The sequence below is a fragment of the Netta rufina genome (assembly GCF_964035555.1).
Source record: "Netta rufina genome assembly, chromosome: 1".
Taxonomy (NCBI): Eukaryota; Metazoa; Chordata; class Aves; order Anseriformes; family Anatidae; genus Netta; species Netta rufina.
Window position 1 is genome coordinate 19,522,222 of NC_140123.1, and position 15,050 is coordinate 19,537,271.

The 15,050-nt window shown below is 38.7% G+C and overlaps 1 protein-coding gene across 1 annotated transcript in view; it reads right to left on the minus strand.

The window, feature by feature from the left end:
• The window catches only part of MICU2 (mitochondrial calcium uptake 2), a 151,144-nt gene that overhangs the window by 25,585 nt on the left and 110,509 nt on the right, over positions 1-15,050 (minus strand). Inside the window, exons 3-6 of the mRNA XM_084305885.1 lie at positions 13,654-13,685; positions 13,460-13,535; positions 8,583-8,630; positions 4,532-4,614 (exon numbers count right to left, since the gene is read on the minus strand). Coding sequence (XP_084162011.1) covers positions 4,532-4,614; positions 8,583-8,630; positions 13,460-13,535; positions 13,654-13,685 — 239 coding nt within the window. The remainder of the gene's footprint in view (positions 1-4,531; positions 4,615-8,582; positions 8,631-13,459; positions 13,536-13,653; positions 13,686-15,050) is intronic.

Sequence of the window (15,050 nt, forward strand, 5' to 3'; positions counted from 1 at the left end):
TACTCTGTTTTTAGAAGAGATGCTTTTGCACCAGAAGCTTAGTATTCACTCCGTAAGATCTCGAAACTCAGGGATACAAAATCAAGGGTCACTTGGGGAATATAAATTATTCTGTGATTTTCATGCTGTCCTCCTACACATTTCTGTGTAGTTCTGCTATGGACAAGTTCTTCTAGACAAGAAAAACATGCCTGTTCAAATGAGGTACTATACAATTATCAAAAAAGAGTAATTCAATTAAATAAGCAACCATGTTTTCAGAACTGGAATGAAGCAGAATGTGGTCTGAGTTTCCACTCCACCCCACAAATGAAATGAATTTCGAATGAGTTGGCCAATACAATCTTTAGAAGTACTGAAATGACTCACACTTGAGAACATACTTTCACTGTCTGAAGTAGAGCTTTCAGGTAATATAGGAAATACATTAAATTGCTGATTATTAAAAGCATCTAAACTGTATCTTGGCTGCAAGCTTTCCTTATGACTTTATTTTAGCCTGGAAGGACAACGCGACCAAAGAATGAGTGATTTATCATAGCATAGGGTATACCTACCTTTCATAGACATTTGCACGAATCCTCAAAAGGACAGCAAAAATGAAAGAAGAAGGGACTTATTAAAAGTTAGGTGTAGATACAGACTTACACTGAGTACTCTGGATTTAGAGTCTTTAGGAAAGATGGTTTTAAAGCTAGGGTTTTTGACACTGCTGGCTTGTTTCTCAAACATTTCTGAGCTATTCCTCACTATTCCTCCCCATTAAAACTGGGAAAAAAATCCATGATCAAATTAGCATGGTCATTATGTTGTGGGCTTTTCAAATCTCTTCTTAGGGCTTTATATATATATATATTTCATTTTTTTCTTTTTGGCTATGTTTTTAGAGAAGCAATATGGGCTTGTAAGTAGTGGGTAGAAAAAACTGTACTGTTTCTGTTGCCACAGGTTTTTGTATGGCCTTCAAATTTTTTAATTCACCTGTTCTTTGTTGTTGTTGTTTTTTTTTTTTTTCCTTTTTTTCTCTCTTTCTTGTGATAGCCTCAGTTTGAGTTTTCTATTATTATTTTTAGAAAAGCATGACTTTTCTAAATATGAGACAGGTCAACAGTACCAGTTTCTCCAAGTTTCTCCAAATTCTTTTTATTTTTGATCACTTACAAAAACGACTGGCCAGTACAGTAAGTGTATTATGAATTTCTTGATAGCAAAATAGCAATATAGACCTCTGGATAAAAATACATCTGCTCCGCCAGTTCAGTAAGTGCATTATGAATTTCTTGATAGCAAAATAGCAATATAGACCTCTGGATAAAAATACATCTGCTCCTCCATATTCTGACAAATTTCATTTTCTTCTTACATGAAAAATGGGTAATACTTTCCAAATGAGAGAAAATAGGATTTTTCCTGTTGGGTTTTATTTATGAAGGACTCTCAGAAGATCTGCAAAGAATACTAAGGAACACAGACCTGAAGTATAATTTTTCTTTCAAATATTCTGGAAGATCTTGTTTATTGTTTTCTTAGACTGCAAATCCTTATGTTGCTTGAAACCATACTTTGGGAAAAAATGATGAGAATTTCCAGTAGTTTGCAGATTTTTTCCAGCACAGTGCATCAACTGCTCACAGAGGGATACAAATTCTGCCCTCAAGCAATGGCCTCTAATACTGAACTTCTCCATGTAACATTTATCTGCATTTAATATTTATATCTGTTCATCACAGTGAGATACTAATGGCAAATTCAAAAAGAATGAGGCCTGTTATGCATAATGGATGCCTCTCTACTAAAGGCCTACAAAGAAGTAGTATTTTCTGAAGAAGATGAGCTGACTGAAAGGATATATCCAACTCCAAAAAAGAATGTGACTTTGCATCTTCTAGTTGTTGAAGAGAGATCAGTGCTTGTAGATGTTATAACACTGCACAGGTGGTCTATACCAAACCACCACAACTGCTGGACAGTGCTTGTTCATTCAGTCTTAGATAAGCCTCTACAAGCTTATTTATTTATTTATTTATTTATTTTTTTTTTTTTTTGTGGTATCTGCTGTTTTGAATTACTGTTTAAAGGCTGTCTATTAAATCTGAATCACATAGCTCCTCTATGTACCATTGGAGTTACCTTACCTCCATTTCCAACAGTATGGAGCTGTTGTTAATTTTACTTAAAAATCTTTCATCAGGACAGTCAGGGAAATTCCTTATCTGATAGGGATTTTTGGACCTCTGATAGCCTTATCCTTGATGGAAGGTCTCAGGTGAAGGTGCCTGGGTTATGTGCACTAGTGTCAGACTCCACTTCAAGGGATGCATATATCTGGAAATTCCTCTTGCCAAGTCTCATATGAATGCCTTGGCCAGTATCCTACAGTCCTTGCAAGGATGCAGATAATAAGGGTCTGGGAAACAACTTTGTGCACTCTGGCAGGGTTGGCACTAAGGTCTGTGAAAACCCAATATTTACCAAATCTGCTTCATTCTGGAACTGCAGGGCAAAGCAGAAAATCCTTGTAAATGCCCACCTCAAAACACAAACTGTGGTTCTGGGCCCTAATACTGGAATAAGGTGCAATGTCTCTTGCATTTTGACTTTTACCACTGAAACATGGATGAAGAAGAAATTAAAAATAGACTGGCCTGAACACAAAGAGATAGAGAGGAGAGAGGAGTCTGTCCCCTTCCCTAAACTCCTCCTTGAAAAGAGGAAAATGTGTACAGAAGTGGAAAGGCTGTAGAGGAAAAGAGAACCCTCTCTCTTTCAAAGCACGGAATTGCATTCAAGATCTCCGCTCCTGAACATTCACTTGATATTAGGAAAGAGCAGTGAATCCACTGGGAAATCCTGCATCTCATATTCCTTCAGTGACTGATCCCCACAGCTCTGAACAGCTTATCTATCTCCATCACGTGTTTCAAGCATTAAGGACTTAGGCTTAGAGTCTGCTTGTTGCCTTTCTCCCTTTCCGGAATGATTCACATGATACATCTTGTGCTTGGTTATTCATTAACACATTAGAGTTGAGATATACACAATTCAAAGCATGATTGACATTTTACAAACAAAAATACAAAATTCTTACCTAAGTTTCCTAGAATTATTGTCAAATAATCTGTGGAAATTGCCGGTATTTTCATTGGTACTGCTCTGTTAACTTTCTCTATGCTGAACACTCTCCACTTTTCCCTTTATTTTTATTAAGCAGATTTTCTAGACATTTTTTTCTGAGAGTATGAATTACGGAAGGAATTATATTTTCAAGTGCCAGCACTTTCAAATGTTCACAGGAAACAGATATGATGTTTCATTGTACAAAAATACAGGAACAAAATACAGAAGTCTGTAATTTGTCCACCACTTGCCATTATTTATTGTATTTTTTATCAATATAACTATTATTTAAAGTGACAGGTTAACTGACTAAAGTACGTTTCCTCAGTGTTTTCCTGCAGCTACTCTAGGATTCTTCAAAGGAAGAAGGAGATTAACAACCAGTAGACTATCAAAAGGAGTTTTAAATTCAATAAAGTCAGAATTTTACCACTAAGACAGGAAAAGCAGACACTAATTATACCATGTTACAGTTTGACTAGCAAACTATATGGAGTCTATCTCAGCAATCTTGTATTAACTGTTTTTACACAAACATTTTAAAGAATTAACAACACACCATTTTTCTCTCTGTGAAAACTGCACCCGGAAGCTCTGGTGGAACACCAGAATTGAAGTCCCACCTGCAGAATTGCCACCATACTTGCACGAGGTTTCACCCTGAAGACTGAAAGCTTCCAGTCTTCACACTGAGATTACAGTGCGGAGTGGAAACATGTCTTAGGCTGTGCCTTTCCTAGACTGTTCAAAGAAGAACACAGTCTAATCTTCTGATAAAAACTGTAAGAAATAACATAGCTTGGTCTGCTGGAAAGAGAAAAGTATTTCTACCAATTAAAATCAAGTTGGTTGGATTTCCATAAGGCCAGTTGCCTTAAAGTTAAGGCCAAGTTGCCTTAAAAACAGTATTTGCTTTTGGGAGAACTATCACTGCCTTTGACAGTTTGTTTAGTTCTTGCACAATGCTCTGGCATTGCTTCTGTCTAATCCTATATGCTGCCCAACCCTATAGGCTACCCCTACACGACTGAGCCAAACTGGGCCCAGCAGTGAGCTCAGGCACCAGACCACTGGCTGCATCCTTGTTCACCAACTCAGTGACATGCTCCTGGCTTGGGCTAATTATTTAAATTAGCTCCCATGATTAAGGGATGTAGAATAACTCCTGCCTCCCCAGTAAGAAAGGTTTAGATACAAGCTGAAGGTAATATTCAAAGCGGATTCATGTATGATAAGCATTTCTACAGCAATGCTTTGCTATGTACTCCTTTCATATAAAGTATTTTAGTAAATGTGTGATCACAGATTAGATAAAAAAATAGGCTTAAAAATTTTAATGCATCTTCATTTAGCAAATATAACCTATGCAAATACTTAAATGCTTTAAAACCAATATGCACATACATATACATACCTTAAAGAATTCTTTCTTTTCAACTTGCTCATTGCCATCTGTATCCAACATTTTAAAAGCGATCTTAAATCCAGTCTGGGGTTCTGCAACAAAGTGTGAAAGAACTTTATGGTGTACACACACACACGCATTTACACTAGTACATAAATATTTAATCTAAAAGGAATATTGCCTGCAGATTCCATTTGCCACAGCCATGCATGTACTTCATATTTCCAGTCAACCATATGTACCTCTTTCAATATAAGCAAACATTCCAAAAATAATTTTTACTACCATTTCAAGGGATTATTAATGCAATGGCAAAGCAACAAATGGCAGCAATGCCTAACTACTGCCACAAATGTCCATCTGATCCAGACAACTGTGAGTATGTTGTACATCCTACTGGTGTGGTCTATCACATATATTCTCTATACATTTTGGCTCAGTTCTGAAGTCCAGCTCTGCCCTCTTTATTAAAGCTACTTCTTAGCTGACATGACTGGAAAGTGACTTGAGAAACCAATAATAATTCCCAAATTGTGTGAAAGATCTAATGTATTTCTCCAGTACTTCTTCCCTGTGATACTCTATGTCACTATTTTCTGTCTGCACTAGTCTAGAAAATGGACTAATCTTGGAGGTGCTCCAAGTTCTCCCAGCTCCCGCTCCCACTGTGGTAGCCACAGGCCTGTTTTTCCTTCTCTTCTCCATCCTCCCTAAACAATGTACTCAAATGTTACTGAGAAGTAATAAACTGCTATTTCAGGCCTTTTTTTTTTCTGACAAAAGCATGTTTTGTATGCCTCCCATCAAGCTGAATTTTTCGGGAATTTTATAAAACTTTACCCTGCATTTCCTTCATCGCGTGGATGTTTCTTTTCAATGCAAACACTTAATGAGTTCTGCGTTTTGCAGGCACTATAACAACACTGTGTTTTCTGAACTCCTTCCCACAATTTCCTGATCTTACTTTGCTTACATGAGGTGACCTTGCTCATTAGCAAGCCCACACAGGAGCAGTGTGCTGCTGAAATGCATTTACAGCTCACTGAAGTAGCCAGCTCTTATCCCAGCAATTTCTGGAGCAGGTGAATTAATTCCACAACACAGTCATGACAGGCATTAAAGCAAAAGCCATGGAGTTATCTTCTGCAGCATATATTCATGCTTCCAAGAGTAACGTTGGACTCATGAGGGCAGTGAAGCAGTATCTCTACAAACACTAATGCCTCCAGAGATTTTATTTTATTTTGGAAGTACATTCTTCCAGTTCCATCCTGCAAAGCTTCATGTCTTGCTTCTTTTTAGAGTCTTTCTGAAAAGGCAAAAAGTTAAAGAAATACCCTGTTCTTTTTAAGTGATAGCAAGATGGTTAAACAAAGAACTATTTTTACATTTTAGAAATAACTACATCTTCAGCAGCCAATTAACGGTCTCTGTGAAGCAACCTTGTGATGTAAGGATAGTTTATAAATACCATTGCAATCTGCATAGCAGAGCCCTTCCCCAGCAACTGGGTCACAATAATCAAAACTGGCTTCCTTTCCATGGAAATGCCTCACTCTAAATTTGTGTTACTAGTACAAAAGCAAGAAGAGTCTATCCTGTAACATATTTAGAGAATAAAAGTAATTGATGTATTTAATAGTAATTCATACCATCTGTGTTGCAATTTTCAGATAAGAAAGCTGTTACTGAAAATATAGGACCTAAAGCTGCTTATACTGTTCAGAGATGACATACTTATCTGATATGATGTAACCCCAAAGGTATGCGTTCGTAAAATAAGCATAGTTCAAAGACTACTTCAGATATATTTGTATTTAATTAGAATCAGGCAAAATTCCAAAATCTGAGCCCATGAGTTTCATCTTAGCTGTGAGTGCAGGTTATACTTAGGTGCTTCCCCTGCAACCATTCCTGCTTTGACCAAACTGTCAGCTTCAGTGACTGGCTAATTGAAGCAAAGCTTTTAGCCGTGGTGACAGTTTCAGTTCCTAGGCTCGTTCGGCAGGCAGAGCTTTTACCAAAAATTCCATTAACCAATTGCTGAAAATGAAATTCAATACAGCACTGAAAGAAAAAAGACAATAATACAAGGCACAGAGAAAAGAAAACGAAGATCACAGTTGGCAAATAAAGCCTTTGTCTCCCACTAAATTACATTTGGAGGTCCAGTGTTGTTACAAGTAATGCTTTTATATATGATGGGCAGCATGGGCTGGCCAGCAACATACTGTAGCCAGGACTATGCTGACCCTTTTTTGGCTTTCCTATTGCTCTGTTGGTGATTCAAAAGTCATTTAAGTATTAATATCTGCTTTAAGAAATCTTGCATTAATTCTCCCTAGCAAAAGTGGGATAGGTTGTGTAGCTGGGGGCTGACTAACGTGGCATGCTTGTTAGGCAAAGATGGAGACACCAACACTTGTTGACATTTGCTTTCACACTGCTCAGTAGGTTAGGCCTCTGTGCAGTGTGAAAGCAAATGACAGCAACATTTGCACTTCATTTTTGTCCTTCATTGAAACATGCCTTTACTTTTGCAGTTCAATATATTCCTATATAAACTCTGTGAAAAATAGTGTTTGATTATTTGGAGAAGTGGCACAACTTGCTCTGGTACTGCTTCAATTTTCTAATTGTTTCAGGCACTAAATCAGCATGAAGTTACTTTCAGCTACCACGAAAGTTTGAAGGAATAGAAACTGCAGCACCTATTTCTGCAAATTTAATCAAGGCATTCTTCTTAAGTTACAAAGTGGTTGTCTTTAAAAAAACAAAACTCTTTTTTTTTTTTGTTTTGCAACAAGTACTTTTAAAATTAGCTTTATTCGTCAAGACTCTACTATTACTTGTGATTAAAAAACAACACTTGAACACATGGCATAACTCACACTCAAGTCACATGCAGCACTGAACAGTCAGTACTGGTTAAGCCTTGAGGCCATTGAAGCGATGAGGCTCAAGCACTGCTAGTCTATGGGTCTTGTTGCCTAATGCTTGTTGTATGCATTGCATCTCAAATCTTGGTATTTTCCAGCTTCACTTGCACTTCATCAGAACAGCACAGAAAGGTAGCAAGCACAGAAGAGAGTAAGTATGGGCGAAGAGAACTAGAAAATCGAAGATCAGTTCCACACACAAGCAACAAAATGCCTGTTGTTTGCAGATAAAGCGAGTTTGCTTCCACTGAAAGCTTTTTTGTTTGTTTTTTTTTTTTGTTTTGTTTTTGTTTCATTCTCTGTTATGTAGCTGGATGAAACTGTCTGAAAGAACAAGCCACACAATCAGGTCTGACTTCTACTGAAGCTACCCAAACCTTTCTTCTCTACACACATGACAAGACATGAGTTTCACATCTCTTAGCCAAAACAAGAGATGGGAGACCCTGACTAATGAAGATACCGAGCAAAAAAGTTTAAAAAAAAGTTGTCTGTGAGAGTAAAAGGAAGGAGGTAAAGGAGGGGGAAGAAATACATATAAAATCCATGAAGGAAATAAAGTCAACAGGAACAGAAACATGAAAAAAAGAAGAATTAAAGTGTCAAACAAAGGGACACTCTAGAAATCTGCTGTTTATGTATATCATCCGTATCTGAGCATATAAATACAAGGCAACAACCTTTCAGACACTGCAACAGCTTTTTACACCACTGCATGAGCTATAATGCTAACATCTCATTGTGCAAAATGACTGAAATTGCTATCCAGGAGACAAATTATTTATCTTCCCTCACTGTTCTTCTTTCCCCTCTTTATGTGGTCCTGTATTCAACACTTCCCCTTATTCAATAATTCTTGAAGGACTTTTCTATCCTACGGTGAGGGTTTATCAAGATTTTTGACACAATGCCATGGACCAATTTGGACACTATGGAACTAAGCTGCAATCAACTAAAGTTATATCCACTTATATTAATGCCTTATCACACTATACACAATTGTGCTTTAAGTCCAACTATTCTGTAGAAAATTAGAAGAGAAAAAATATCAGAAGCTGTTCCTGGAAAGGTGTTAGCAGCTGAGTATATATGAATATGTATTTTAAATATGTAATACTTACTCGTTAGGATGGTCAGCAAAAACAGGTACTCTGCATAAGATATCAACCCTGAAAAGGAATAGTTAAAAATGACTTGTACAACATATATATGTATACTTATAACAAGAATTGAAAGATCAAATCTCATAAATACAAAAACTGTAGTTTAACATCATATTAAATAGGTTATTAAAGTAAGCCACATTATTATTTAATAAAGTTTTTACTTCTGTTTTTAGTGCTCTGAAGGTAAAATTCCCTATCCAGAGACTCATCAATGCTCACGTCTAATCGGGAGAGCAAGGTTTATTTGGTATTAATAAAAGGCCTGCACTAAATCTCTGGATTCTCACTGAAAACATTCAATGTTTATATAAAAGGGAAATAAATTAAATGTGCTTTGTCACATTTAGTACCTGGGAGGAGAACTACTCCAACATTACCCTGACGGATCAAAGTACTCCATCCCTTGGCAGCCTCGGCCGGGCGGAGAACAGCTTCCCTCTAATTCTCAGGGGGAACATGGCAACACGCAAAGCTGCCAAGCTGCTAGATTGCGCCGATAGTACGGCTGGGCTGTGTGCCAAGAGGAGGCTTCATTTTTTTTTTTTTTTAAATAGGAACATGTCCTTTCTACAAGGTGAAAGTATTTTCCCCCCTTTTGAAGGAAAATTCCAGTGTTTTCCTTTGAAATACCGCCTTAGACGAAAAGCCTGAGCAAACACAAAGATGTGATAGCGTCAAAATAGAGCGTACGAGCTAAAGATAGAGAGTGCAGAACGAGGATGGTTAAACAACAGAATCTGAACCATCTGCCCTGCAACAATGCTTGAAGAAAAAAATGTAAAGGTTTTTTTTTTTTTTGTAAAACACTTTTCAAAATAACTGAGCTACTTTTAACTTGTGAGCTAAACATTGTATAATGCTGAAGCTGCTGAAAATAATGAAGTTCAGACATGCCTATCTGCGTAAGGATAAACTATATTTTGTAATTTATATACAGCTAATTGATAGATAAAGAATCCATTTAAGCTTCACTGATAGACAATTAACTTCTGATAAATTGTTACACAGAGCCAACAACATTTGTGTTTGGCCTCAGACAGTGACTTAACACTTAAAGTTTTAACTTCCAGAGTTTAGAAATACTAAGATGCTAACCACAACAGTCTGAAAGATTTAGTTTTGCTGACAGTTTTTAGAGTTAATGCATTGTCAATAGACTAGTATGGTCATTGCAAGGTCATCAATTAATTGCTTTGCTGTAAAACTTGCAATCATTTTTCTAGGCAAAGTGTCCAGGCTTTCTACAAACTCAAAACCAAACAATCAGAAAAAGAGCTCCTACCCTCTTCTTTATCCTACACATCCAAGTATAAGATGAGACTAAAAATGGATAGAAGCAAATAGGGGAGGGGAAAAAATCAAGCAAACAGTGGGATGGAGAGTGATCAAGATTCCTACTCCCCAATTTTGTTTTGTATGTGTCACAGTAAAAGAATATTTAAAGGAAGAATATAAAGGAAGAAAAGGCAGAAACTTTTCAAGTTGATACAGAAAATATTTCTCAGTCATGGACAGCAGTGCAATAAGCACAGAGGTCCCTGCATGAGAATGTAATAAGCAAGTAAAGATCACTGACCAAGTAGAAGTGGGAGTCTGCCTCTCAGATGTCTCAAGATGTGCTGTATGGGGACAATTTTTGGAAGACCCAGAAGGTGAAAAAAAGGAGCTTCCACTTGACAGAGCAATGGAGAGCCCAGTGTTGGGATATACAAGAAGAGATGACACACTCAAAGGAGTGATCTAAGAAAAACATCTTCATCAATTCATTTGAAAGGACATTAACATGGTAGATTATGTTTATTAAAGATGGGGGAAAAAAGTTAGTAATAACTGTTAGTAATAACATTATGCTGAGTGCTTGAAGGTTTTTAGCTATATGTGCAGACAGGGAACAGCATAACTTCTAAAATTCTGCAGAAAGAATGTGCAAAATTTATACAGAGATGGTAGGATATAAAGAAAAGACCATTTTAAAGAAAACACCCTGCTTATTGGCTCAAGGGAGAAGCATGATGGCATGCTTCTCTGCACTCTGATTACAGAGGGCTGGAAGGAGAGCCTTGCAAGAAATGGCAGGGGTGAGACAGACTCTGCATCATATTATCCTAAACTAATTGAGAAGTCACTAGAGTGAAATAGGTAAAAAGGTAAAGGTAATAAAAATAAGTAAAAAATGTCTTTATTGTTCCTTAAAACCTGTCTTGGTGCCTTCAAGTAAATCCGTAGCATGTTTGGCATTTTCTGGCAGAATGATTATACCAATATTGCTTGAGATATGATTTCTTTTTAACCTGTGGACTGGTTTCCATAAAAATTCTTCTTATTATTCTGTTGTTCTTTTACTACCCGTAGTGAGTGGCTGATTTATCTTAAACATAAAGTAAATTAAATAGTTTGGCAATTTTCTTTTTGTTGTGCAGCAATTATTATAAAGTTACTCAAATTTTACACTTAAAAGACACAATGGATCAACTTCCAAAAAAAAGCACAGAAAATTATATTCATGTCCCAGCAAAATTTAAAAGATAAAAGATTCACATTCTGTTGAATGACTCAGCACACTTGCAGCCAAGTTCTTGCACTTAGCATTGGCAAAATATTGTAATTTTCTAACATTAAATTACTTTACTCCCCTATGCCTCCCTGGAAATCTCTCCCCTCAAACTTTATATCAAATGTTAACAGTACAATATTCTTATTGCTGAATAAATCATAAATATATCACAAAATATGACATGAATTTTAAAATTGCCCACTAGAAGGCAGAATTCCCTAGCTTTATGTTTTACAAACTGGACTGATGACAGCTTTCCCTCTGCTTGGTATTTAAATAACAATTTGATGGTAGTTAAAATAATCTCAGTTAAATCATGGAACAGGTGTAGATTCATTATTTTGGTACTTGTAAAAGCAGTATTTAATATATAAATATTTATAGCTTTTTAAATGTAGTAATAATGTGTGCAAAGACAAAAGTGTCAATGTTATTAAAGGGGCATCATGACCAAAAACTTTAAAAACTCCATGTTGCACCAGGGGAGATTTAGGTTAAAATTAGGAGACATTTCTTCTCAGAAAGAGCAGTCAGGCACTGGGACGGGTTGCCCAGGGAGGTGGTGGAGTCACCATCCCTGGGGGTGTTCAAGGAAAGGTTGGACGTGGTGCTTGGGGACATGGGTTAGTGGGTGACAGTGGTGGTAGGGAGATGGCTGGACCGGATGATCTCGGTGGTCTTTTCCAACCTTAACAGCTCTGTGATTCTGTGCAATGTCAAGACATAGGGATGATTGCACTGCATGTTCCTGCATCATCTCAAACTCCTGCCAAGCCTTGGACGGACAGACTATAGGGACCCAAAGTCCTATAGAAGAGAAGATCAGTGGTCCAGGATGGAAAAGATGCCTGCCTAAGCATATCAGCAGCTCCATTTTCTGCCAAGCAGTCAGCTGTGGGTATTGCAACAGCAGGAGGCTGAGTCGCTTCGCTACATTTTCATTTTCTGTTGGTGGATTCCTGGTTTTCCCAGGCAGAATGTGCTGGGGATCTGTGGTGTCAACCACTTCAAAGAGAAAAGCTTTACAAAAACAGTGATAGTGAAAGAATATCCGAGAATTGAAGAGCGGGAATCCTTTAAACGCTGTCCTGGGAAAGCAGATTGCTATTAATAATTTGCAAAGACAGGGAGTGAATGTTCAGCTGGAAACAGCCTTCCCTAGGATTGGAAAAAAATTGTTCCATTTGTTCCGAGAGATTACAGGGCTGCTGAGGTATGGCCACGGAGGGGATGCCTGAAGCCCCTGCATGACACTGACAGAAAGACTGAGCTTGTGGCAAGCAAGGCACCCAGCTGAAGAACTCTCCACACCTGCACAAGGATGCAAGAAATCAACCCCGCTGAGACCAAAGGGCAGGTGAAAGGCTGCAGGCTGAGCCTGAGGGCTGCTCTCCCGGCACAAGCTGGCCATGGGTCTGCTGTGCCTGCAGGGAGCGTGGCTGGTGCCTGCCAAGGAGCAGGGGAAGGGCAGCTTTCTCTTCCAGAGACATCCACGGGGTAAGGGATGCAGGCTGACCTCTCTGATACACAAAGTTTCTGAATAGGCACTGTCAGTCTTTCTCATTAGTTTGGGAATTTCAGTCTTTGTTACTGATGAAATGGTTAATTACTCATTTATTTGGTTTCCTTGACCCTCTTGTTTGTTTTTCGCCCCTTCAATTAATTTTTGCTAATGAGATGTTTATTTGATGTCCTTTAATTCCCTGTTGTTACACAAACAATATCCCAGCTCTCAGAGTTTTCTCTTTCAATTTCTCTCTTTTTTTTTTTTTTGCTTTTATAGCCAGCTATAAGGTCAAAGTGCTGAGTGAAAAGAAACCCAAACATGTTGGTTCTGTGGAAGGCCACTGAGATCCCAAAGAGAGAGAAATAAATTCCACCACCCTTGGAACCACAGAGGCCACTTTACATAATCAGATACAAATTTTCTTTCTATTATTTCTTTCCATGCATTTAAGTTACATAATGAAACAACAGTTTATTAACAGGTCTTAAAAGTCCACTTTGCACCAAAGTCATCCTTTTAGCACCTTTCTCTTTTCTAAGTAGGTTTTGTGATTTCTTCCATGTGTCCTGCATGCACCTCAGAAGGCTTTCAGTTCCCAGCCTTGCCTCTTTGCCCCTTCATGTGTAACTGAGACTTGCCAAAGATGCAGCTGCTGGCTAGATGGGGATGAAGTCAAATCCATGAAACAGTCTTTAAAACTACATTCAATTTATACTATACGATGAGATAAAAAACAAGATGTATTCTTCAGGATCAAAAGTGCCTTGTTACCTTTATCACCAAGCTCTCTGAAAAAGGTCGGTCCTGGTTTGGCTTTTGTAACATACAGCAGTGCAGCATCCACCTCCTTGAAAGACACAAACAAGAAAATAATAAAAAAAAACGGTTTTGAAAGAGAAGTCTATTTAGTTAACTAGCAGAAAGAATTCAAGTTCTTTTGAAGACGAAAGGAACATTTTGCTTACCTTTTTTGTCAGTTTCTTGGCTGAGGCTTTACCTATAATAAAAAAAAAATCATCGTTCAATAACAAACTCTGACATTAAACTTTGATCAGGTTCTGTGGCATTTCTTCAGATTTTTATGGGAAAATGCTAACTAATTTGAAACAGAATATTTTGCAGCAGGCAGTTTGTTTCTAATTCCCACAATGATCCAAAAAGGACAGCATTTAAAAATAATCTGAGCAGTCTGTTCAAACGTTTTTCAACCTTGACGAAACCCCAAACCACCTTGGTATCTGTGACTAACACACGGGTGTGATTTCGCGTTCTGCGGGCTACCAGCGCGGTCACACAGTAAGGTTATACAGTGAGAAACAACTGGATTATTTACAAAGGGATTTGCAGGCACACATAATGCAGTCTGAGTACTCAAAAACTAAGAAAACACAGGGGAAAAAAAAAAAAGAAGAAAAAAAGAAAGAATTGATATTTCTGTGAAGCAGAAGTAAATTGACCAACTCTTCCTCCTGAAACAGCACCGGGTGAAACCATACAGGCTCGTAGTGTTTATCAGTAGGCTCAGGTGTGTACATTCAAATGGGGAGGTCACTGTGCAGTACAAAGCTGTACTCCTGTACTCCTGGCTGCAGATCTGTGATGTGTTTTATCAGTGGGACTTCTCAGCTGGCTCGGAAACCCTGCAGCCACGGACCGGCAGGCGCTGCGCTCCGTCACTTCTCCGGCCACCCGCCCTATCACACCGCCCTGTCTCCTCAGCATTTCTCCTCAAACAGAGCTTGAAGCCCCGTGTCCTTCACTCGTGCCCCTCTCATGGCTCCTTTCCTTCACCTCCAGCTCTCCTGGACTCCACCCAGCCTCTCTCTCCTCCTCACTGATGCAGTGCAAATACAGGCAGAGCTCCTTGCATCTGCTCTCAGGACTGATGCCGCCGGGTACAGCCACCGTGTTCGGGCTCCAGGGCTGCTTCACGGGCATCTCTCATCCACAGGGCCCCCAGCACAGCGCTGCTGGTTGGGAATGGGATGCAACAGGGGCAGCCTGGTGGGCAGCAGTCAACAACCTTCTGCCAAGTGCTTTCACATAGCTTAGCCAAAACGAGGTGCGTTCTCACCAAAACTGCACATTTCTGTAACGGTGGCAAAAGACGTGCCCGGCTGCAGGGGGACCCCACTGGCACCTTTTGGCTTCCAACCTAGGGAGCTGCTGGAACACCTCAGCCAGCACCAGTCTGCTTTTCAGCATGGGCAAGCCAGTGCCTTGGTCTCTGCTCCCTGAGCTGGCAGTAACATTTTTGCTGAAAAATTCCTCCCCCCAGCCCCCAAATCAGCCTAAGGCAAGCACCTGGCACATAACGTTTCAACCCAAATGTTTGAGTTTGACAAAAGTTATAAGCAACTAA